The sequence below is a fragment of the Phyllopteryx taeniolatus genome, chromosome 19 (genome assembly GCF_024500385.1).
Source record: "Phyllopteryx taeniolatus isolate TA_2022b chromosome 19, UOR_Ptae_1.2, whole genome shotgun sequence".
In the NCBI taxonomy this organism is placed as follows: domain Eukaryota; kingdom Metazoa; phylum Chordata; class Actinopteri; order Syngnathiformes; family Syngnathidae; genus Phyllopteryx; species Phyllopteryx taeniolatus.
This window is the reverse complement of record NC_084520.1, coordinates 2,831,960-2,856,882: the sequence shown is the minus strand read 5'-3', so window position 1 is coordinate 2,856,882 and position 24,923 is coordinate 2,831,960. Positions and strand designations below refer to the sequence as shown.

General features: G+C 42.3%; 1 protein-coding gene and 1 long non-coding RNA gene across 3 annotated transcripts in view; one reads left to right on the top strand and one right to left on the bottom strand.

Annotated features, from left to right (window-relative positions):
- The window catches only part of LOC133469341 (uncharacterized), an 85,236-nt gene extending 77,721 nt beyond the window's left edge, over positions 1–7,515 (bottom strand). The window contains exon 1 of the long non-coding RNA XR_009785681.1: positions 7,247–7,515. This is a non-coding gene — a long non-coding RNA (uncharacterized LOC133469341). The remainder of the gene's footprint in view (positions 1–7,246) is intronic.
- Positions 7,516–7,554: 39 nt separating this feature from the next.
- LOC133469340 (nucleoside diphosphate kinase B-like) lies at positions 7,555–10,919 on the top strand. 2 transcript variants are annotated; one of them, XM_061756255.1, is made up of 6 exons: positions 7,633–7,714; positions 9,012–9,075; positions 9,176–9,305; positions 10,229–10,330; positions 10,425–10,537; positions 10,610–10,919. In XM_061756255.1, exons 3-6 carry the CDS (start codon positions 9,180–9,182, stop codon positions 10,722–10,724), a joined length of 456 nt encoding a protein of 151 aa, XP_061612239.1. In that variant the 5' UTR covers positions 7,633–7,714; positions 9,012–9,075; positions 9,176–9,179; the 3' UTR covers positions 10,725–10,919. The 2 variants fall into 2 exon arrangements, with proteins under 2 accessions (XP_061612238.1, XP_061612239.1); XM_061756254.1 differs by lacking the exon at positions 9,012–9,075 and having other exon boundaries at positions 7,555–7,714.
- The last annotated feature ends 14,004 nt before the right edge of the window (positions 10,920–24,923 follow it).

The following is a 24,923-nucleotide window of genomic DNA, read 5'->3' as shown; positions in this document are numbered from 1 at the left end:
TTTACTGTCTGTATGTCTTGTACCATTCTCCAACCCACTGAAGGTCGGGCCTTTTTCACAGGGGAAATGGGTGTGTTACATGGTGAATCTGGACACTCCACTATAACTCCTGCCTTAATCAGTCCTTCAATTACCGGTTTGATTCCTTCACGTGCATCTGGTTTTAATGGATATTGACGAATGCATGGTCTATATTCTGTTTTGGGTCAAATTTGTACTGGTAAAGCCCCTTTAATAAGGCCTACATCAGATAGTCCTGTTGACCATAATTTTTTTGGAACTTGTTTTAATATTTCCTCATCATTTTCAGTGAGGATCATTTGGTCTAATCAAACAGGATGCATGTGTTTCCCTTCATCACCCTGAATTGTCCAAAACATCGCCTTCCTAATTAGGCCAGTTGATGCACTGTATTCCAGTTTGTTTTCCATTTGCTGCCAATCATCTGTCTCCTGTCCTTGTTTTACTAATGTTCCCATATGTTTCCACTGTGACTCATAATCTTTGCACAATGAAATGTGTGGGACACTTGTATTTTTATACAGTTCCTTTAATTTGTCTGGTAAAATGATTCCTGCCGCGACTTTTGTTTCATTGTCTGAGTACAGATAATCTACAGTAATTTTAGCAAGTGTCGCATGTCGTAACCTTTTCTCATATCAATGTATACTTTGTAGGGTGTGATGCCGGCTACGGCCTTTTTCACATCCTCATTAGTCCAGGTCCTATAGACCAAAATAGTTTCTTTTTGGTCCTCTTGGACGTTTGGATTTGCCACCTCAATCATTGGATATAAATCCATGTCTCCCTCGTCTGTGGTTATATTTGTTATTTTGGGAATGGGAGACAATGTTCCTCCCATTTTAGACCAATTCATTTTTTACCCTCCTGATCGTAAAACCCGTTGAGGTTCTGACTCATGAGTTGGAGTAAGTTCATGAGGTGGCAAAAACGGGTACAAGGGTGCTGATGCCTTTGTTTCCTCATTCTTTTTCAACCATCTTTTTCTCGCTTACGCTTACCACTGGTCCTGTCTCGTCATCTTCCTGTCTTTGAAACATTTCTTTGTCCCTACCTGTCTGCGTTTTCTGTTCACTTTCTAAGTCCTTCTTTTTCTTACTTCCTTTTTCTCTTTTAGACGCCATGTTTAGCCAGAAGAATAAGACGTCATATCCCTCTTTTTCTATTTTTGATGTATTATTTTTGTGTCGACATTTTATTTCGTCTCGAAGTTGAACCAATTTTTGCGAATTTAGCTGGCCAGCGAAACCGTATTTGGTTATCCACATGTTTAAATGTTTTATTTTGGAAGGCTTTTGGAGTTGTACATATTTCCAGTCTTTACACGTTAAGCGTTTTTTTGGATCCCTTTTACTGTTATTTTTTCCCATTTTGTGAATTTGGAAGTCAATTTATTTGCACCTAGAGTGACCTAAATACTGACTTTATTCAAAATGACAGGGTGACAATGAACGTCTGGGTTTTGGTAATCCTCAAACTTCTACCCAACACGGGGCGGAGGATTCTTGCATCTGCTTCCAAACCCAGTTGTCACTTACAATCCTGTCTTATACATTCATACCTTTACACATTCACACGAAACTAGTAACGCTTTTACAAACACGGAATTTAAGTACGTACAGGACTCCGCCGTCCTCGCGGAATTTCTCGGACTCCGCCGTCCCTCTTTTACTTGCCAGTGACTAGTATTACACAAGGTTTATTCTGCCGCAGATTTCTTTGTTGCGCAATTCACTCACTATTTAATCCTTTTTCTTTTAAATTTAACTCACCAAAGTCGTCTTCAATCCTGTGGATTGTCGTCAACCTTCAGATCCCAGTTGAGGAGAACGAAGACCAGTCCCGTAAAGGGTCTTACTTGCCATGGCCACGGTCTCTTAACTGGAAGTCGGCTCCACAACTGGAATCCTCAGGTGTGTTGACATCCGGCTCGAACGACCAATTTTATGTTGGATCTATCTCACCCAACACCTATAAAAAATAGACACAAAGGAATGAAGACGCTGGTTTCTTTTTGCTCATGAGGAGGACGTGTGGGAGATTGTTCAGTTACAGTCTCCTATCACGCTCTAAACAATCTCCCCTGTTGCTCCTGTATTTATTTGAAATAGGGAGGTATCTAAGTTACAAGACATAACATACTAAGTTACAAGACATAAAATACTAAGGGGAGGGTTTCAAGGAGAAGATATGAGATTAACACCTGGCTACGTGTCCTTGGTCAAGGCGCCCTTTCTCTGTTGATTCCTGATGAGTCATTTTCTTGAAGGCGAGACATCTTCCTCTCTCCCACGGTCAGCAAGCAACCATCAAAATCGTCCGTAATACCAATGCAAGCCAGCAAATAAATGATAACTTTGTACAATTTATTTAACACTCAGTCATTCACAAGCAAAGATGGGGCGAGGTTCACCTCTTTGGGAACAAGTGCGTGAGAAAATAGTCCACCAGTTTAAGGACAATGTTCCTCAACGTACAATTACAAGGAATTTAGGGATTTCATCATCTACGATCCATTAATATAATCAAAGGGTTCAGAGAATCTGGAGAAATCCCTGCATGTAAGCGGCAAGGCCAAAAACCAACATTGAATGCCTGTGACCTTCGATCCATAACTACATCAAAAACCGACATCAATGTGTAAAGGATGTCATCACATGGGCTCAGGAACACTTCAGAAAACCAATGTCAGTAAATACAGTTTGGCGCTACATCCGTAAGTGCAACTTAAAACTTGACTATGCAAAGCAAAAGCTATTTATCAACACACCCAGAAACACCGCCGGCTTCTCTGGGCCCGAGCTCATCTAAGATGGACTGATGCAAAGTGGAAAAGTGTTCTGTTGTCCAACGAGTCCACATTTTAAATTGTTTTGGAAATTGTGGACGTTGTGTCCTCCGGGGCAAAGAAGAAAAGAACCATCCGGACTGTTATGGACGCAAAGTTCAAAAGCCAGCATCTGTGATGGTATGGGGCTGTGTTAGTGCCAATGGCATGGGTAACTTACACATCTGTGAAGGCACCATTAATGCTGAAAGGTACATACAGGTTTTGGAGAAACATAAGCTGCCATCCAATCAACGTCTTTTTCATGGACGTCCGCTGCATATTTCAGCAAGACAATGCCAAACCACATTCTGCACGTGTTACAACAGCGTGGCTTCGTAGTAAAAGAGTGCAGGTACTAGACTGGCCTGCCTGCAGTCCAGACCTGTCTCGCATTGAAAATGTGTGGCGCATTATAAAGCGTAAAATACAACGACGGAGACCCCGGACTGTAGCTGGAGCTGTACATCAAGCAAGAATGGGAAAGAATTCCTCCTACAAACCTTCAACTAGTGTCCTCAGTTCGAAAACGTTTATTGAATGTTGTTAAAAGAAAAGGTGATTTAACACAGTGGTAAACATGACCCTGTCCCAGCTTTTTTGGAACGTGTTGCAGCCATAAAATTCGAAGTTAATGATTATTTGCAGTCACTGATGGTGTGGTCGTACACTCGCCTGACTTTGGTGCAGGCAGCGTGGGTTCAGTTCCCACTCAGTGACGGTGTGAATGTGAGTGCGAATGGTTGTCCGTGTCTATATGTGCCCTGCAATTGACTGGCGACCAGTTCAGGGTGTAGTCCGCCTTTCGCCCAAAGTCAGCTGGGATAGGCTCCAGCGTCCTGCAACCCTAACCAGGATAAGCGGTGTTGAAAATGGATGGATGGATGATTATTTGCTAAAAACAATCAAGTTTATCAGTTTGAACATTATATATCTTGTCTTTGTAGTGTATTCAACTAAACATAGGTTGAACATGATTTGCAAATCATTGTATTCCTATTTTATTTATGTTTAACACAACGTCCCAGCTTCATTGGCATTGGGGTTATAGACAAACACGGTTATCTGATTCAACTCAAAGACAATTTACATTACAACCATTTAAATACGAGGAAAAATATTCCCATCTTTTCCTTATCCTACAACTGCACATTCGTAATATTTCCCATCAGCTCAAAATTATCCCCCATTTACTATATGTGTATATATATTTTTAAATATTGAACCTTCAATATCTCTAGTTATCGTAACCTTTTCTTTTCGCAGTCTTTGCTGTCCTCCTCCTGCACTTGCCTTTTTCTTTTCTTTTCGTAAATCCACTTCCGTCTACTTTTCTGTTCAACTTATCTGCTAATCGTATTTCACTTTCCTCAATTTACTCAAATTTTCTTACTTTCTCAGTTTTGTTTCGTTCCTCTAATTCAAACACTAGAGCTGTAGAAATAACACTTTCTCTCTTTCTTTCTACCTTTATATCATCCCAAGTCTCTAGGACACTTGATATGTATTACCACCAGTTGATTTGCTGTTATTGTTTTATTTGTAGCCTGATTCAGTAATTCTCTGACTCGGGCATTTGGCCCAGGTTGGTACAGGGGAGGGTTGGCACACCCCTCCCCTTTCTGTGATTTTTCACACATGTCCGTAAAAAGGGTTCATGGACCTTTGTTCCGAGGGGTTCACAAGGGTCGCGGGAGTGGTGGAGCCTATCCCAGCTATCACCGGCCAAGGAGCCAGGCACACCCTGAACTGGTTGCCAACCAATCGCAGGGCACATATAAACAAACAACCATTCGCACTCACATTCACAACTACGGGCAATTTAGAGTCTCCAATTAACCTACCATGCATGTTTTTGGGATGTGGGAGGGAACTGGAGTGCCCGGAGAAAACCCACGCAGGCACGGTATATATGTATATGTATCCATCCATCCATTTTCTGAGCCGCTTCTCCTCACTAGGGTCACGGGCATGCTGGAGCCTATCCCAGCTGTCATCGGGCAGGAGGCGGGGTACACCCTGAACTGGTTGCCAGCCAATCGCAGGGCACATACAAACAAACAACCATTCGCACTCACAGTCACACCTACGGGCAATTTAGAGTCTCCAATTTATGCATGTTTTTGGGATGTGGGAGGAAACCGGAGTGCCCGGAGAAAACCCACGCAGGCACGGGGAGAACATGCAAACTTCACACAGTCGGGGCCGGGGATCGAACCCAGGTCCTCAGAACTGTGAGGCTGACGCTCTAACCAGTCTTCCAACGTGCCGCCTGTGTGTGTGTGTGTGTGTGTGTGTGTGTGTGTGTGTGTGTGTGTGTGTGTGTGTATATATAGTTATTTATTTATTTTCATGTTTTGCTTTGTCGACTAAAGTAGCAAATTTTATTGCTTGCTGTTTGATAGGAGCTGGGCCCGAATATGGAACAAGACCTCCACCAAACATTTTGTATTTGCCCATTTGTTCAAATCTAATATTTCGGTTGCAACCTTGTTTGACGAGGATTCTTCTATTCTTTTTGTAGCAAGCCTGCATATAGCGTCGCCCCAAATTCCACATTAGCTGCGGCAGCCATTTTGCGTTTCACCTCTCCAATGTATTCAGCCATTTTGTCACAATACAAACACACAGCACAGACAACACAGACAATCTGATTTTTTTTATATAGCGCTTACCCAAAAGGAGCCCACTGTTATAATCCAAGTCGCTCACTAATTTACATATATGTTCACTTGGTTTTGGTTTCTGTAAAGGACCTAATTAGTTTTTAGTTTTTTAAATTGTCTATCGCCTTCAAACAATTTTTCGAGTGCGTTTTTAAGACAATTATATTGTAGGAGTCTTCAGATAAAAAAACGTTTTCCCTGCTTTTAAGACCCCTGCAATTCATTGCAAATATTTTATTACGTGAGCTACCCTAATTTTTAAATTTCTTCTTCAATATTCTTCTTCGCCACACAGCTCCTTCGGGATATAAATCCCTCCAGATAGTTTTAAACATCCGTCGTCACGGAGTTTGGGAATCTCAACCTTTCAGAATTTGCCAATGTTTAAAGATTTGCGGGCCGGTTAAATTTTAGGATTGTAAACCTTTTTAGGCGGGAACACGCCGGTATCCCGAGGCGTTAACGTGTTTTTCACACATAGGATAAAAGGTTTAACAATTTATTAGAAAATTAAAAAGTCAGACAATAAGGTTGGAAAACGTTCAGCACTGGGCTCTCCTCCAGTTGGTTCAGAATAATGCCCGTGGAAAAAGAGACCACAAAAGCTCTGGTCCGCTTGTTTTCTGGCCAAAACTGCTTCTCGTCGTGACGTCATGCAGTCGCGGACCAATCGTAGTTTCAGCCTAGTGTTTGGAGTCCGTTCGGAAATTCAGTCTGATGTTCCCACCGCGCCCCGAGACCGCAGCACCCAAAGACAGAGTGTATTCCACTTCCTAGAACTTTACTACTGAACGTGTTGGCTATTGCTAGGGATGCGTCAGTACATCCGCCATATTGAATGTGTCAGTTTTACTTGTATCGAGTGGCACATACACTACCAACGCTCTGAGTTACCGAAAGTTCCGGGGCGCGGAGAGCACGCCAGGAGTGAACTTCCCAACGCACCCTATGTTGATATGGTTTGAGTTTGTTGTGTCGGTGCGACTAAGTGTAGTATAATTATATGTTTATAAGTATCTCTGTATGTGTATCTGTAATGGGATGTATCAAACAAAAGTGTATGCAGTGTTGTGTAAACGTGCAGCCAGTAATTTCTAACACTATTTTTTTCGATATGCAGGCATTCTATCTTTATAAAAATGTATCAATTGGTAACCCCCCTTTTGGGGCTGCGTTCCAACGCCGACGAAAAGCTAGTAGGGGTAAAGATGACAGTGCATCCCATGTGTGTGGACGCCAATAATATTGGTGCTGGAATATTGTGCAGCATACCATTGCACGCAACGCCGTATAATCACAACAAGTGAACTGGGAATAACCTTTACCTGGTACAAATATTCTCTGGCAGTTTGACATTGATAGCACACACTTTGGCGTTTACAAAAAGTAAACCTCGGGAAAAACAGTTGAGAAATGAACAAGTTACGACTTGATTTCAATGTCAATGCATTTTCTTTGACGGGAACATCGACCCTCTCAATATGGCCGCCACGTAGACACGTCGTTTGGCAGGGCTACTACAGCGCGCTGGCATACCGAGGGTGCATCTCAAGAGGTTCAACCCCCGGCCCCGCCTGTGTGGAGTTTGCATGTGTTCCCCGTGCCTGCGTGGGTTTTCTCCGGGCAGACAGTTCATTTGTGTCACATGGCAACGACGTGACCATTTAGTGGTCGTCTCAATGAACTTGACGTCATCGATTAACGCTTGTATTATTTCTCCCAAAATTCCTACCTGCATCGCTCCTCTGTCAACATCCTGACCCCTCGATGGAATTTCTGGTGGGAGGAGCTAGTATGTAAACAGGATGAGATGTACCCCAAGTCTTCTCTCCAGATCTGTGGACGAACCACTTTCTCGCAAAACAAGCCGAAAGGAGCATTTTCGCCACCTAATGTTTCGGAGGCAGACATTGTTTGGCCCAAAATCGAATTTAACTCAGTGATTGTAAATGGTGACTTGACAGAGAAGTGGAAAAACTACAGGTCGAACGATGTCAGTAACCCGATAAATGTGCGCATGTGTACGTAGTTACTGTTAGTAATAACGTAAATCCTAAAACCGGAAGTGAGTCATCAGTAATCGCGTCAACTCGTTCGAGTCTCCGCCCTTGCGCATAAAGAGCGGCTGGGCGAAGCTGCTTGTTCTCTTCGTTTTCCATCGGAGTAGGAGAAGCCCGTAATCTCACAAACCACCATTAAGGTAACACTGCGGCGTTTAATTCCGAGATATTCTATTAGTAAGCATTGTAGGTCATCCGTATTCAATGTTTTATGAATACATTTTCTGCCGCTAAACCTTTCAAGCCTGTAAAACCTTGTAAATGCACACTCGGACTGAGTATGTGGCGTCGTATGAACAAGGCCCCGTGGCACTTTTCCACCCATGAACGGCTCATGTTCTTTACAATTCTGTTAATCCCGTGAGCAGTTCCAGAAACTGGTTTTTCTTTTGCTTGAAATGAAATGCTGACAGGTTGAGGGAGTCTAATCAGTATGTTTGAAATGATCATCAAGTCGTAAAACTGGGTTTTATACACGCATGCATAGTCATTATTTGATGTACATTTCTGAATACAATTGTCAGATACCAGAGTTCAAACCTTGACAGATGTCTTCTTTTGTTGCTTTTCTGATTCTGAATCTAATTTTGCACATGATAAATACGATTTTGTTATTGTGACAAAGAATACAATTTGCAAGATCAACTTTCGGGTAATCTGGAGTAGGCCAGCATTTACTGTATTAGGTGTTTAATTCTATTTCCCTTATTTTTTGTTTTCCAATTTTGTTTTTGTACATTTTTTACTGTTGCTTACACACAAAAGGAGTCTATTGGTCGCACACAGGGACAGTCTAAAACGCATAATGTAAAAAGGCTTAATGTCCAAAAATTGTGATCAATCCTCACCAAGATTTATGTGAACATCTCTACTCATGCCTACTTCAACCTCTGGAAATATCAAAACCTCTTAAAATATCAAAACTATAACCCCAATATTAGGGATCGATAGGCGCTCACTATAGAGAAAAAGATCGTTGCTTAACGTGGACAATCCTTAATACTGGGTTTATCATTTTGATATTTTCAGCGGTTGAAGTGATCATTCATGGGTAGAGCTGTCAGCATAAATTTTGTGATGATTGATTGCAGTTTTCGGACATATTAAGCAATGTTTAACTTTATCGTAAGCGTTTACCCATTGCGTTGTTTCTCAGGAACAGCAATGTTCCTGTATCAATTTAAAACGTGTCTAAACTCCCACATTTATCCTATTACTAAAACTTGCAAATATTTGAAATTAACCATTACAAGGTGCATTATTTACCCAAATAAGTTGCATATTAAAATGGTAAAAAAAAATCTTTACTTATAACAAAGTTAAGTGAGTATACCTTTTGTGAGTATTGAGGAGACTTCAAAGTGTGGCTGAAGGTTTTCAGGGCTGGCAGTGTAAAGTAGCAAGAAGGGTGACCTTCTGCTTGGGGCTCTCGTCCAGGTCTACACAATGGGATCAGGGTCATCTCTACCCGGCTCCATCACTTTTATGCAAAATGCGTTATGTGAGTTACAGTAATGTTGTATAGATAGGGAGATGTATATAGATATCTATTTTTAATCAAATGTGTATGATGTGTGTAAATTTAAATTTTTGTTTTTAAGAGTCATGGCAGAGAAGGAGCGCACCTTTATTGCTATCAAGCCTGATGGTGTGCAGAGAGGCATTATTGGGGAGGTCATTGGAAGATTTGAAAGGAAGGGTTTCAAACCAGTTGCCATGAAAATGCTCCAAGTAAGTAAATGTCATTCATTTTATCTCGACATGTTTTATGTTCTCCTGTAAGACTTTGTTTGAGCAGATTTTAGAATAGTATTTTGTAGTGCTGAGTGACCGAGTGAGCCGATTAGCAACCATGTCTATTCTTGACCCTGGGATCTTGGGTAATCTAAATCAAGAGCCTCCCTCTTTGTGCCAGTAGGTTTAAGTGTATATCAACTGAATAGCTGATCATTCCAGACCAACTCAACACTAAACCTTTGTTTTTGTTAACTTCAGTGTTGTCACTGGTGTCATTAATGTGGAATTTGGGCATCAGTGCCAACCAGGCGAGACTCAAATTAGTCTGGTTAGACTGTGCACTGGTTCATATTCCCTTGTTGGATGGGTGACAATGTGAGTCCTTGTGTGTTTGACATGTCATTACACCCTTCCAAATCTAATGGCACTCTGTTGTTCGCTTCGAGACGTCAGCCTTTTTCTAAAAGTGTTCATTAATTTAAGTGAGATGTACCCAAATGATTGACTGGCACTGTAAATGTGTACATGAAGAGGTAGGGTGTAGATCAGTTTTTCCTCAAACCTTCTCCTTTACTTTTTACCAAAGTACTTGGCCCTAAGTACCACTATCATAACATTAAAATACAGCAGTGGATAAGGCCCAAGTGTTCATCTAAAACGAGACAGAGGGTTTATTTTTAAAGTAATATATTATTGTAAGCCACTGTAATAATATACACTTAACGGTATAAAAATAAACAGTTAAAGATTAAATGCAAATGTTAAATGTTGAACTCGAAAGTTAATTACGACTGAACTGTAATTGGGAAGTGATTCTTGTACCACACTTTAAGAGTCACCAGATGTAGATTCAAGAAAGGTTTACATGTTGTCAGAATACTTTCTCAATGTACTGATTCTCTGCATTGCTGCTACAGCCATCGGAGGATCTGCTGATGCAGCACTATGTTGACCTGAAAGACCGTCCATTCTTTCCACACCTTGTCAATTTCATGAGCAGTGGTCCAGTGGTTGCCATGGTGAGACCCTGTGATAATTAACCACTAAATCTTTACTTCAAGGGGGGAAAATGGCAATAAGCCATAATTTTTTGTTCTGTTTTTATAACTTTAGGTGTGGGAAGGCAAAGGAGCTGTTAAGACTGGCAGGGTAATGCTTGGTGAGACCAACCCAGCAGACTCCAAACCTGGAACAATCAGAGGAGACTTCTGCATTGATGTCAGCAAGTAAGTGCCATTTACCAGCGTCTTGGGTATGGTCTCTGGATCTAGTGGCAATTTTCTTTTCTTGGTTCACAGAAACATCATCCATGGAAGTGACTCAGTCGAGAGTGCTATAAAGGAGATTGACCTGTGGTTCAAACCAGAAGAGCTGACCAGCTACACGAGCTGTGCATCCAGCTGGCTCTACTGAGCACTGTACTGAAATGCCTCTTGGCCTATTTTACCAACAACAGAAGTACAAGTCACTTCAGACCAACCGTTTTCCATATAAATTCAGACTACTTTTGGGGTTAATTTGTCTTGAAAACATTCCATTTATTTTGTGTGCTGGATGACCTTGCCCAATTATTACTTTTAAATAAATGTCAATGTTGCGGACTCTTTATTTCTTGCTGGGATGAGTAGTTTATAACTGTAGTAGTCAGTGTTGGTGTGTACCTAATTACATGTATTGAGATTATGTAATTGAATTACACAATGCAATTGTAATCTGTAACATTTCCATGATTACAGTTTTGGTTAGATTTGGAAAAAATTGTCACAAGCACTCAGATTTTTTTTTTTTGTTTTTTTTTCCATATCACTTTCTCTTTCGAAAGTCAACATTTATGATTGGCTCTCTATGGCCATAGTCTCAAATGTGACATTTTTCAAAATAAGAGATCAAAGCGCCACCTTGTTCAATCTATTTTTGATAGTTTTAAAATGAGAGACTCAAGAGTTACACTTTTGAACAGTTTAAAAGACTTGGCTTTTCAACATTTTCATCTTTATAATTATTTACTTCTATTTATGGAACATTCATTTATCTGTGTTGTCATGAAGTGATGTCTAAATTGTGCACATTTGTCATGAGGTCAACATGGTATGGTGGTTTTCCACGTGCAACAACCAAAAAAAAAATTTCAGCTCCTCTTCCCATGGGCTCAACACCTGTGGGAGGGGTCAAGTGCATAGTGAGCTGGGTTGAAACTGAAGACCTTTGTGGTCCAATCCATAGCTACAGAATCTGGCTCTGGGGATGGGGAATGTCCCCTCTCTGGCAAGGAAGGAGCCTGAGCTTGTGTGCGAGGTTGAGAAGTTCTAAATATAGTCCAACTTCACAACATGCCTCCCCCAGCTCTACGCCGTCATCATGAATGGGCATTGAAGCGAACTCTCAACATCAACTTAAGCCCCCATGAAGGACACCCCGACGGCTGAAGGTCCCATGGAGGACACAATGACATGGAATCCAATAACCTACCCCAGACCATCCTGCTCAACCCTGCGGCATGTTAGCACCTGGGTTGAGGTTGTGCCACGTGAAAAAAAACTTCTGAGAACACCCCCCCCCCCACCCCACCCCTTCCTTTGCTGGCTCTGCAGAATAGATACACCACACTGGCAGATGATTCCGCTGTACCCACGGCCGAGTCTAAGTTGCCATGGGTGATTTCGGCTCGCAGCAGTCGTTTCTCCTAGAACTTTGCCTTCCTCCCCACCCAGAGCGAGGTCCTATGATGGGAATCTTGGAGTGGAACACTCCTCCCGCAATTTGGTCACCCGCTCACACAGAAGGCTGCTTGGGGATGCCGTGTCTGGCAACATCCCCCGGTGCCCTCTTCAACTCCCCCCACCACTTCCAGCTGACACTTGTTTACACTCCCCACACCATGTTGCTGCTCCTTCTACAGTGAGTATGGAAAGTATTCAGACCCCCTTAAATTTTCACCCTTTGTTATAGTGCAGCCATTTGCTAAGATAATTAATTTTTTTTGTCATTAATGTACACACAGCACTGTGTATACACAGTCCTGTGTATTAAAATAATACATTGAATAATCAAACAGGAGTCAAAGTTTTTGATATCCTCTTCGATATGCTGATGTGCTTCTATTTGAATTCAAAAGATTTATTACAAATACCATACATACAACATTTATGCATGAACCTTTATCTCATAGGGCTGAACGTGGGTTACTGTATGAACACATTTATAAAAATACATGGTATTAACCTTGTGGGGTGATCAGAGTCAGCCACATGTGCTCCCACCACCCCTGAGAGAGCAGTGTCACCGTTGATCGCAGCGATTCTCTCCTCGAACGAGGTGAGGCCCTCCACGCCGGTTCTTCCGCCTGTTTTGGGCACACTTTGTCGGTGGGCTGTCCTCCGCTTCACATCTAGTGGTGGGCAGCTGTCCTCCGCTTCACATCCACCTTAATGTCTGACAACTTATTTTTTAGTTCAGCGTGTGTGCGCTGTTGTGACCCCATAGCATTAACAGCCACACACCGCGGTCCCATTCACTCCTCGCTTGTTGTTAACGCCAGAGGACAGTGTGCCAAAGAGGATTTTCTTGCGCACCTCCACTTCATTGAGCAACTTCACATTCAGAAAAAGAATTCTTTCTTCATGACCTTGCTCATTTTCCTTTTTTTCTGATCATACAGAGATCGGGATCTCAGGTGCAAGGTTCATTTAAAAATCCATCTATCCATTTTCTACCGCTTATCCAAGGTCAGGTCGCGGGGGCAGTAGCTTTAAGCAGGGACGCCCATACTTCCGTCTCCCCAGCCACTTCATCCAGCTCTTCCGGGGGGATCCCGAGGCGTTCCCAGGCCAGCCGAGAGACGTAGTCTCTCCAGCGTGTCCTGGGTCGTCCCTGAGGTCTTCTTCCGGTGAGACGTGTCTGGAACACCTCACCAGGGAGGCGTCCGGGAGGCATCCAAATCAGATGAATATGATTTGCAAATTTAAATGTGGGTGTGGACAGGGAGGAGTCGGCTACTCCAAGACGTGCGCTCAATTCTATATTGATTGGGATGTACGAAGGAAATGTGGTTGGATACATGCGTACGTACACATTCATGCATCTGGATATTTTTTTGGATACGACGTTTTCTGGATTTGAGCATACGCCATGTTTCAGTAGGAAATCACGCAAGTCTTCGTACATCAGGCCTCAGTTGATCTACGTTCGTGAGTAACACAACAGTGGTTGCCAGACTACAATATTACTGCCTAATAATCTCGGGGAAATTACTAGCTTCTCACAAAATCCAAACTTTGTCCTCTCTCTCTCGTCCAGACTGGATGCATTAAATGCTCACGTTCTCAACTTTATTTCCCTTTTCGTACACATATTTTCTTTCTGTCACCATTATTCGTGTTTCCTTGTTGTAGTCAGAGCCCTATTTGTGTTTCCCTATAGATTGCTCGTAGATTTCATTAAATACTCAATAAAATTCCACTCTTGGTTGTGTTTTGTGTTGAAGTAAGCCTCTGTCATCTGGAACTCATATTTCATAAAATGTAGCAACCTTTAGATTATGAGACTGATAAAAGGTTTGTCGTCACTTTCTCCTAAATTTTATACATATAAAAAGTGACGTGGTGCCCCTTTACACAATGACAAATTAGTTAGATTTTAACAGTAAAGCGTAAATCAGACTAACCCGGAAGTGAACGGGGGCGTTTGCCTTCCTTTGTATCTTTTTCAAAATTAATTACATTTTTATTTAAACCAATATACGCTACTATATATATATATATATATATATATATAGTTGCGATTATAGGTCAGATAAGAATTTTAATTAATTTAGGATAAAGTAAAAAGCCGGGAGCGACTTTTGCGTTACTTCCGGTTTATCGTAATTTTGATTCAATTGTTAAAATCAAACGAATGTCTCGAAAAGGGCAAAAAGTTTTTTCAGGTTTTACTTTAGGTGAAATGACGACAAACGATTTTAATCAGTCTCATAATCTGGAGGTTGTTACACTCTACGACATTTTGAGTCCAAGGTTACAGAGGTTTACTTAAATTCAGAACACACAAAAAAGAGTGGAATTTTCTGGTATATTTAATGAAACACACAACGGCAACTACAAACTACAAAAAGAAAATAACACTGAGGGTAAACGTAAGAAAGAAAATAAGACGTACGAAAATGGGGAAAAAGGACATCATGTGTGGTCGCTGGGCTAAAATAAATGAGCGTGTGAGCATTTAATGCGTTGAGTCAGAGCGAGAGAAGGCAAAGTTGGGATTTTGTATGAACCTAGTAATTTCCCCAAAATTATTACGCACTGATGTTGTACATCATAGTAAGGATTGCAGTGTCGATTCACGAACGCAGATCAGCTGGTCTTTGGGGGTGGTCTTCCTCCGGACCTCAGGCGGAAAAGAAGCAGGTTTGTTTGAAGAAAAAACAGATGCACAAAAATAAAACGAAATAGGAAAGGAAAGTTGTTGTCCTGTTTGGGATGTGCTCAGAACTTCCCTGACGGTTGACCTGGTGGCGGGCCGAGCTCTGGCCCTCAGAGGCGTGCGGGACCCGTCAGGGATGCCGGCAGTTGCTCGTTGAGGCCGACCGATCGTGGCTAGGGAAAGCGATCGGAGCCGCATGGTTGACTTCTTCGATCGAAAACGCCGCCAGCTTGGTTGCAGCGGGCGTTCGCGCACGTGGTGGCACCCGGAGGCGCCCGAGGACAAAAAGGGAACAAAAGAAGGGGGAGGGGTGGCCAGAGGCCACCCAACTGGCGAGCTGCCAGCAAAGGTACGAGGAGAAGGAAAAAACAAACTAGCCTCAACTCAACGAGAAAGGTGTGAGTTTAGAGTTAAATACCCCAGGGGCGGGGCGTAGGAAGAGGGAGTGCCGATTTGGAGAAGACCACGCCCACCAGCCTGAATCTTGTCTACAAATTTGAGTAAATGGGTTTTAAAATAATATTAATCTCAAACACTCCCAATTTTGTCCATTTTCTTTACCGCTTATCCTCACTAGGGTCGCAGGCTGCTGGAGCCTGTCCCAGCTATCTTCGAGCGGGAGGCGGGGTACACCCTGAACCGGTCGCCAGCCAATCGCAGATATATATATATATATATATAAACTCAATGAAGCACAGCCGATAGAACAAGCGGGTTTTTGTAGCTGTTTTAACACTATGGACCACATACAGACAGTTCAACAAATAATCGAACGAAACAACAAGTATGAAATGCCTTCGTGTGTAGCCTTCATCGACAATGAAAAAGCTTTTGACTCAGTCACCGCCAGTTCGATACTCCAGGCGCTGGTTAATCAAGGAATAGCGCCGACCTATATCAACAGCCTACAATCAATATACAATGAATCTTCTGGTTCAATACGAATTGATATTGAAATAGTGCAAATAAGTTGAGGAAAATGCGTCAGGCAAGGCGACAGACTGTCTCCAAAGCTATTTACAGCTTGCCTTGAAGAAATATTCAAAAAGCTCAATTGGGAAAAAGAAGGACTAAAAATTAACGGCGCTTATTTGAGCCATCTTCGTTTTGCAGACATCATTTTATTCTTCTATGATACTGAACAACTACAGCGTCGTATTCAGGAATTAGACTTAGAAAGCCGTCGCTCAGGTCTCAAAATAAACAAAAACAAAACGAAGGTAATGGTCAATCGTTACTGTCCACAGAAAGATGTCAAAATGGATGACTTTGCCCTAGACGCCATCGACAGCTACATCTATCTAGGCCAACTTGTAACAATGGATGGAAATACAAGCACTGAAGTTGAACGCTGCATAAAGCTTGCCTGGCAGGCTTATGGAAGGCTTAGTGTTATATTCAAGAACATTCTTCCCATTTGCTTGAAAAGAAAAGTTTTTGATCAGTGTATTTTACCAGTCCTCACTTACGGTCGTGAAACTTGGACAACGAATGCCAAAGTTATACAAAGGCTCCCTGTAACCCAAATGAACATGGAACGCCAAATGTTGCAAATAAGCATTTGTGACAAGAAAAGATATAGTTGGATAAAACAGCAGACGTGAGTTACCGACGCCATTCAAAAAATAAAAAGCCTTAAATGGAACTGGCTGGGCCACGTTGCCCTAAGAGCTGACAAAAGGTGGACCACAGAAACTATCAATTGGATACCACTGGGCACAAAGTGGCCACGGCGAAGATCTAAAAGTACAACCCCAATTCCAATGAAGTTGGGACGTTGTGTTAAACATAAATAAAAACAGAATACAATGATCTGCAAATCATGTTCAACCTATATTTAATTGACTCCACTACAAAGACAAGATATGTGATGTTCAAACTGATAAACCTTATTGTTTTTAACAAATAATCAAGAACTTAGAATTGTATGGCTGCAACACGTTCCAAAAAAAGCTGGGACAGGGTCATGTTTACCACCGTGTTACATCACCTTTTCTTTTAACAACATTCAATAAACGTTTGGGAACTGAGGACACTAATTGTTGAAGCTTTGTAGGTGGAATTATTTCCCATTCTTGCTTGATGTACAGCTTCAGCTGTTCAACAGTCCGGGGTCTCCGTTGTCATATTTTATGCTTCATAATACGTCACACATTTTCAATGGGAGACAGGTCTGGACTGCAGGGAGGCCAGTCTAGTACCCGCACTCTTTTGCTACGAAGCCACGCTGTTGTAACACGTGCAGAATGTGGTTTGGCATTGTCTTGATGAAATAAGCTCGGGACGCTTATCCTCACTAGGGTCGCGATAGTGCTGGAGCCTATCCCAGCTATCATCGGGCAGGAGGTGGGGTACACCCTGAACTGGTTGCCAGCCAATCACAGGGCACATATAAACAAACAACCATTCGCACTCACATTCACACCTACGGACAATTTAGAGTCTTCAATTAAACTAACATGTATGTTTTTAGGATGTGGGAGGAAGCCGGAGTGCCCAGAGAAAACCCACGCAGGCACGGGGAGAACATGCAAACTCCACACAGGCGGGGCCGGGGATTGAACCCCGGTCCTCAGAACTGTGTGGCAGACGCTCTAACCAGTCGTCTACCGTGCCGATAGCAGCATATGTTTCTCTAAAACCTGTATGTATCTTTCAGCGTTAATGGTGCTTTCACAGATGTGTAAGTTACCCATGGCATTGGCACTAACACAGCCCCATACCATCACAGATGCTGGCTTTTGAACTTTGCGTCCATAACAGTCCGGATGGTTCTTTTCCTCTTTGGCCCGGAGGACACGACGTCCACAATTTCCAAAAACAATTTGAAATGTGGACTCGTCGGACCACAGAACATTTTTCTACTTTGCATCAGTCCATCTTAGATGAACTCGGGCTCAGAGAAGCCGGCGTCGTTTCTGGGTGTTGTTGATAAATGGCTTTTGCTTTGCATAGTAGAGTTTCAAGTTGTACTTACGGATGTAGCGCCGAACTGTATTTACTGACATTGGTTTTCTGAAGTGTTCCTGAGCCCATGTGGTGATATCCTTTACACATTGATGTCGGTTTTTGATGCAGTGCCACCTGAGGGATCGAATGTCACGGGCATTCAGTGGTGGTTTTTGGCCATGCCGCTTACATGCAGTGATTTCTCCAGATTCTCTGAACCTTCTGAGGATATTATGGACCGTAGATGATGAAATCCCCAAATTCCTTGCAATTGTACGTTGAGGAACATTGTCCTTAAACTGTTCGACTATTTTCTTACGCACTTGTTCACAAAGAGGTGAATCTCGCCCCATCTTTGCTTGTGAATGACTGAGCAATTCGGGAAAGCTCCTTTTATACCCAATCATGGCACCCACCTGTTCCCAATTAGCCTTTTCACCCGTGGGATGTTCCAAACAGGTGTTTGATGAGCATTCCTCAACTTTCTCAGTCTTTTTTGCCACCTGTCCCAGTTTTTTTGCAATGTGTTGCAGCCATAAAATTCTAACTTAATGATTATTAGCTAAAAACTTTACATTAAATGTAAATGACATGAAATGTCTTTGTAGTGTATTAAATTAAATATAGGTTGAACATGATTTGCAAATCATTGTATTCTGTTTTTATTTATGTTTAACACAACATCCCAACTTCATTCGAATTGGGGCTGTATTTATAAAAATCCTTCCTTGGCAAATCAATTTCCTGTATAAGTTCTTCAAATTAATTCAATATTTGCCCCTTAAAATTTTGGGCTATAAACATGAACCTGTTTTCCATAAATTTTTCAAATTCTACCAAAATTGGCTTTTTGGCAATTTATTTTTCTTTTTTAAACTTGTCCTCTTCAGTTGCATGGCGGATCTGTATGCCTTTTGTGATGGAAGAGTTTTGCTGTGTAACAGCCTAGCCGAGTGTCCTCCCCAGCCTGACACTGTCCTCTCCCCACTGATGGGTGTATGATGCATTAAAACTGGAGGACTTGCCAGGTAGAGAAGGAGAGCCACTGTACCTGAGACCAGCAAAGATTTGACAGGACCCAGCCCGGTATCCGCATCTTCATGTCTCACGCCAGCCCCCGTTTTAGTTATTTTCCTTAGTTAAAAATGTACTTGATTATTCTTAATGTGTAAATAAAAAAGCAATAACAGAGTTTTAATGGTGTTAAGTGCCCATTGCATTGTGGGTTAATTATTCATACCGAAGTGCGCGGTCAGAAATCTCCATGGAGGTAAGGACTGACTGACTTAAGGATTTACAATACTTAGCTTAAATAATATTTACAATGAAAAGTGAGCACTTTCAACTTTGTCTAGAGTCCGGACTGCTCGTGACTGCTCGCTCGCTCTCGCTCGCAGCCGTGGCCCAATGGTTAAGGTCATCGCCTGCCACCGTGGGGGACCGAGGTTCAAGACCCCGACTGGACCATCCGCCAATATCCCCTGGACTCACAGCTGTGGTGTCCTTGAGCAAGACACTGATACCCCGAAATGCTCCCCGGGCGCTTGAGCTGCCCCCTGCTCCAGTGTGTTCCACTAACATGTGTATGTGTTCACTGTGATGGGTTAAATGCAGAGAACAAATTTCGTGTGCATGCATGCATGTTCATGACAATAAAAAAGTGATTCTTCTTCTCTCTCGATCTACTCTTCAAGGTAACTGTGGCAACTAGTAGTTGAGATTAATTTGTATACTTTTGAAAGGAGTTTTTGTTTTGTGGGAGTAGCTCGCCGATTTTCTTAAAAACGGGTGGTTGTAGAGCATTCACGCATGTTGGGACTCTCTTACTCTATAGTATTGAAGGAAGTTACCACCTCTAATTTGAAATTCTTGGAATAAGATTTCAGATGACATGAATGCATTATTTTTGAATAAGTGATGTTGGCGGTCAATTCCAATTTGTTCCCATGTGCTGAAGTGAAGGGGTAAATTGTTAGTCTCAAAATCGGGATTATGGCAGATTGGGGGATAATGATATGGTGCTAATTGAGATTGTATGGGGTCACTGATGGTGTAGTAGTACACTCGCCTGACTTTGGTGGGTTCAGTTCCAACTCAGTGACGGTGTGAATATGAGTGTGAATGGTTGTCCATGTCTATATGTGCCCTGTGACTGACTGCCGACCAGTTCAGGGTGTAGTCCGCCTTTCGCCAGAAGTCAGCTGGGATAGTGCCCGCGACCCTAACCAGGATAAACGGTGTTGAAAATGGATGGATGGATGGAGATTGTGTGGTTTCTAGATTTATCCACCAAGATGATAAAGTGGCTTCAATAATGTGATTCTTAAAACAATTGTGGCTTTTGAGACTCGTGTTAATATATGGGAGGTCTGAAAGTTTGGTGCTATTGTAGTCTATCTGTTCTAGATCCAGCCAAGACTGTTGTTCAACATTTGGTTGTAACCACTTTATAAGGTACTGTATTTGAAATTGGATACATCAAAGTCCCCCTTCTGGTGTACTTTTCTGAAGGGTGGATAGACTAATTCTATTTTACTTATTTTTACAGTAAAAATTTAAAATGGCAGAGTTTAGCATTTGGAACCACTTTAACGTGGGCTGAATGGGATCATTGAAAATAGTTCATTTGAGGTAACATTTTCATTTTTACCGTAGCTATACGCTCGAGAAGTGAGATAGGTAGGCTGTTCCAATGTTTTAAGTCGTTTGAAGTTTTTAAGTTTTATGGCAATTTCTTTGCTCTTTAGCTTTGCTCATAGACCTGGATACAGTGCCTTGAAAAAGTAATCATACACATTGACCTTTTTCACATTTTGCCACCTTACAGCCACAACCACAAACTCAAATGTTTTTATTGAGACACAAAGTATTACATATTTGTAAAGCGAAAGGGAAATTAGTTTTCAAAAGTGTTAAAAATTTTAAGCAAATAAAATCTGAAAAATGTGGTGTGCATTTGTATTCAGCCCCCTGGCGTCAATACTTTGTAAAGCCACCTTTTGCTGCAATTACAGCTGCAAGTCATTTTGGGTATGTTTCTACCAGCTTTGCACATTTAAACACTGAAATTTTTGCCCATTCTTTGCAAAACAGGTCAAGCTTGGCAAGATTGCATGAAGAGCGTCTGTAAACAGCAATTTTCAAGTCTTGCCAAAGATGCTCAATGGGATTTAGCCCTGGGATTTGAATGGACCATTCTAACACAAATATTCTTTGATCTATTCTAAACCATTCCATTGTAGCTCTGGCTTTATGTTTAGGGTTAATTGGGGATTTTCCACTGCAGTAACCTTTTTAAGAAATGTTCCTATTTACCCTGGTAGCTTGAGTTCCCCCTGTGTTTCCACCCCAAAAAAAACCTACCCAGATAGTGAGGCTACAGTTTAGTCCTGCTTCGCTAGGGTCTTTTCTAGACATACCCAGAACTCTTGAGGGGGCAGGCTGTGCTCAGAAATGCTGATTGATTGAACATGGACATAGTTGTTTCCACATTTCACTGTACGGCAGATGGCTAAGCCTAAGCATTAGCCTCCCACCAACCATTAAGTGTGAGTGATTGTTTGCGCGTGTGCATGTGTGAGAGAGAGAGACTTGGTGCGTGCCTGTGTGAGTGTGTGTGTAATATGGATCTTCGTGCAGTTACACTGTCTTAATTCTGACCTTTAAGTGTGACAAACAAGAAATCAGGAAGGGGTCAAACACTTTTTCACACCACTGCATCTGTGTTTATCCCCCCTCTGCATCTTGTTGTTGCGTGTTAAGTATTTTTTTAAATTATTATTATTCTGGAAGCAGAAGTGAATCGATCATCCTGACAGATTACCTAGTTTTCATTACATCGTACAAATTGGCTCACATGTAAACGCTCACGAGGGAGGGTTAAGCCCCCACCTAAAAGCTGCAATGTCAAGCCTAAACTCTAGAGTGCATCACAGACAATATTAAACACATTAATCAGGAGTTAAAGGGACTCAGAATAGTTAGTATAACTAATTAGAATTAATTAAAGGTAACGAGTAAAGGCGAATTACCACCATCATTTATAGTATTTCTACGGTCGTGAGTGTTGCTCGAATGTACAATATTAGGGTCACACACAATCCAAACTTTGCTCTCTCTCTCTCTCTCTCTCTCTCACTCGTTCGGACTAAACGCATTAATCGCTCATGTTTTCAACTTTAGTCCCACAAGACGCGTTCTATTTCCCTTTTCGTACGCCTATTTGTATGTCTTTCACCGTTATTAGTGTTAGTTTCTTTCTGGAGTTGGACTTTGTGTGTTTCCCTATAGATCCCTTGTAGATGTCATTAAATATTCTATAAAATTCCATTCCTTTTTGTGTTTTGAGTTAAATAAGGAAACCTCTGTCAACTCATATTTCATAAAATGTAGCAACCTTTAGTTTATGAGACTGATAAAAGGATTGTCGTCGCGTTTTCCTAAATTGTATACATATAAAAAGTGACGCGGTGCCCTCTATGAGACAAAATAGCTTGATTTATAATGTTAAGCGTCAAATCACGCTAAACCGGAAGCAACGCAGGCGCTGCTGCTGCGAATTTATTTCTTAAATAAATTACGTTTTATCCAAACACCAATATACGCTACATATTAGTGCCATGTGTGAGGCTGAGAAGTTTTGTAAAACTCAAAACACACAAAAATACACAATATTTTCAATAAAGTCTAGACATAATCCGCCATCTTGGCTGGGGCAGGTTCATGCATGTCCAGACATCTTATGGGAGAGCCGTACTCTGTTATCATAGACACAGCGTTAACACAGCGTTAACTAAGATTAGCCTCTCAGTAAAACTAGAGTAAATTTGTTGCATTGTTAAATGGTACTTGGATATCCGGACTAGAGTGTTAACTCTTTTGCGTGTGAAAACGCGTGGAGTTTGCAACGTCCACCATTTTTGCTTTGTGTGAGAGTCGAAACCACGCGGCTCCTGTAAGGACGCCATTTTGTCATTCTGATTCTTCTTCTTCGGGTTGTGTGTGCGCTTGAGTGGCACCCCATGGACGTTTGTGTCATTACGTAACCTCCGACTCACCCCCGCTCCTCGAAAACTGTTAGCCAACTAGCCGCTGCTCAGCCGCTATAAAGCTACTGACGAACGCGTGCCAAGCCACCGCGGCCAATTGATTTGTGTCTGTAGACACAAACTTGTGTCTGTAGCACCAGAGTGTATTTGTTGCTATTTTTGAAGTGCCTTTCTGCTAGTTTTAACCACACGCTGCGTGACGGGAGTCATCGCACTGTACCTCTGCTGCTGTGTTACCTAGCAACCGACTCTGTCTTCAGTAGCCTGGCTAGCTAGCATAGTCGCTAAACTATCACATCTACCCGCGATCTTCTTCTTTTCCTTTCGGCTTGTCCCTTTAGGGGTCGCCACAGCGCGTCATCCTTTTCCATTTAAGCCTATCTCCTGCATCCTCCTCTCGAACACCAACTGCCATCATGTCTTCCCTTACGACATCCATCAACCTTCTCTTTGGTTTTCCTCTATCTCGCTTGCCTGGCAGCTCCATCCTCATCATCCTTCTACCAATATACTCACTATTTCTCCTCTGGACGTGTACAAACCATCGAAGTCTGCTCTCTCTAATTTTGTCTCCAAAACATCGAACCTTGGCTGTCCCTCTGATGAGCTCATTTCTAATTTTATCCAACCTGGTCACTCCGAGAGCGAACCTTAACATCTTTATTTCGGCCACCTCCAGCTCTGCTTCCTGTTGTCTCTTCAGTGCCACTGTCTCTAATCCGTACATCATGGCTGGCCTCACCACTGTTTCATAAACTTTGCCCTTCATCCTAGCAGAGACTCTTCTGTCACATAACACACCTGACACCTTCCTCCACCCGTTCCAACCTGCTTGGACCCGTTTCTTCACTTCCTGACCACACTCACCATTGCTCTGGACGGTTGACCCCAAGTATCTAAAGTCCTCCACCCTTGCTATCTCTTCTCCCTGGAGCCTCACTCTTCCCCGATCACCCCTCTCATTCATGCACATATATTCTGTCTTCCTTCGGCTAATCTTCATTCCTCTGCTTTCCAGTGTATGCCTCCATCTTTCTAACTGTTCCTCCACCTGCTCCCTGCTTTCACTGAGTGAAAGCAGGGAGCACAATGTCATCTGCAAACATCATGGTCGGCGGGGATTCCAGTCAAACCTCATCTGTCATCACCACTGCAAACAGGAAGGGGCTCAGGGCTGATCCCTGATGCAGTCCCACCTCCACCTTAAATTCCTCTGTCACACCTACAGCACACCTCCCCGCTGTTCTGCTGCCCTCGTACATGTCATGTATTATTCTAACATACTTCTCTGCCACTCCAGACCTCCGCATGCAGTACCACAGTTCCTCTCTGGGTACTCTGTCATAGGCTTTCTGTAGATCTACAAAGACACAATGTAGCTCCTTCTGACCTTCTCTGTACTTTTCCATCAACATCCTCAAGGCAAATAATGCATCTGTGGTACTCTTTCTCGGCATGAAACCATGCTGTTGCTCGCAAATACTCACATCTGTCCTGAGTCTAGCCTCCACTACTCTCGTGTGGCTTGTCAACTGTATTCCTCTATAGTTCCCACAGCTCTGCACATCAGCCTTGTTCTATTGAACAAGCTGGTCAAAAACTCCAAAGCCACCTCTCCTAGATGCTTCCATACCTCCACAAGAACATCATCCGGACCAACTGCCTTTCCATTTTTTCTCCTCTTTAATGCCTTTCATTGCCACTTCCTGGTCCACCACACTTGCCTCTTCTACTCTCCCTTCACTCTCATTTTCATCATTCATCAACTCCTCGAAGTATTCTTTCCATCTAGCTAGCACACTGCTGGCACCAGTCAACATATTTCCATCTCTATCCTTAATCAGCCTAACCTGCTGCACATCCTTCCCATCTCTATCCCTCTGTCTGGCCAGCCTGTATAGATCCTTTTCTCCTTCTTTACCACACACCACCACTTTACCACTCACATCTACCCGCGATCAATTGTTTTAATTTAAAAACATCCATTGTTGCTCATTTTTCAAAACGCCACCGCCACGATTGGTTTCATTAATTTAAACGTTTCGGTTTTGCTTGTTTTGTTGAAACACCACCACTACACTTGTATGATTGAAGCTTTCTACCGTTTTGATTTTCCGCTCGTTTGAAATTGACAGATTACAAGCTTTACTACTGGACGGGCGTGAATTTCTAACGCAACACTCCCATCTTCTGTCTG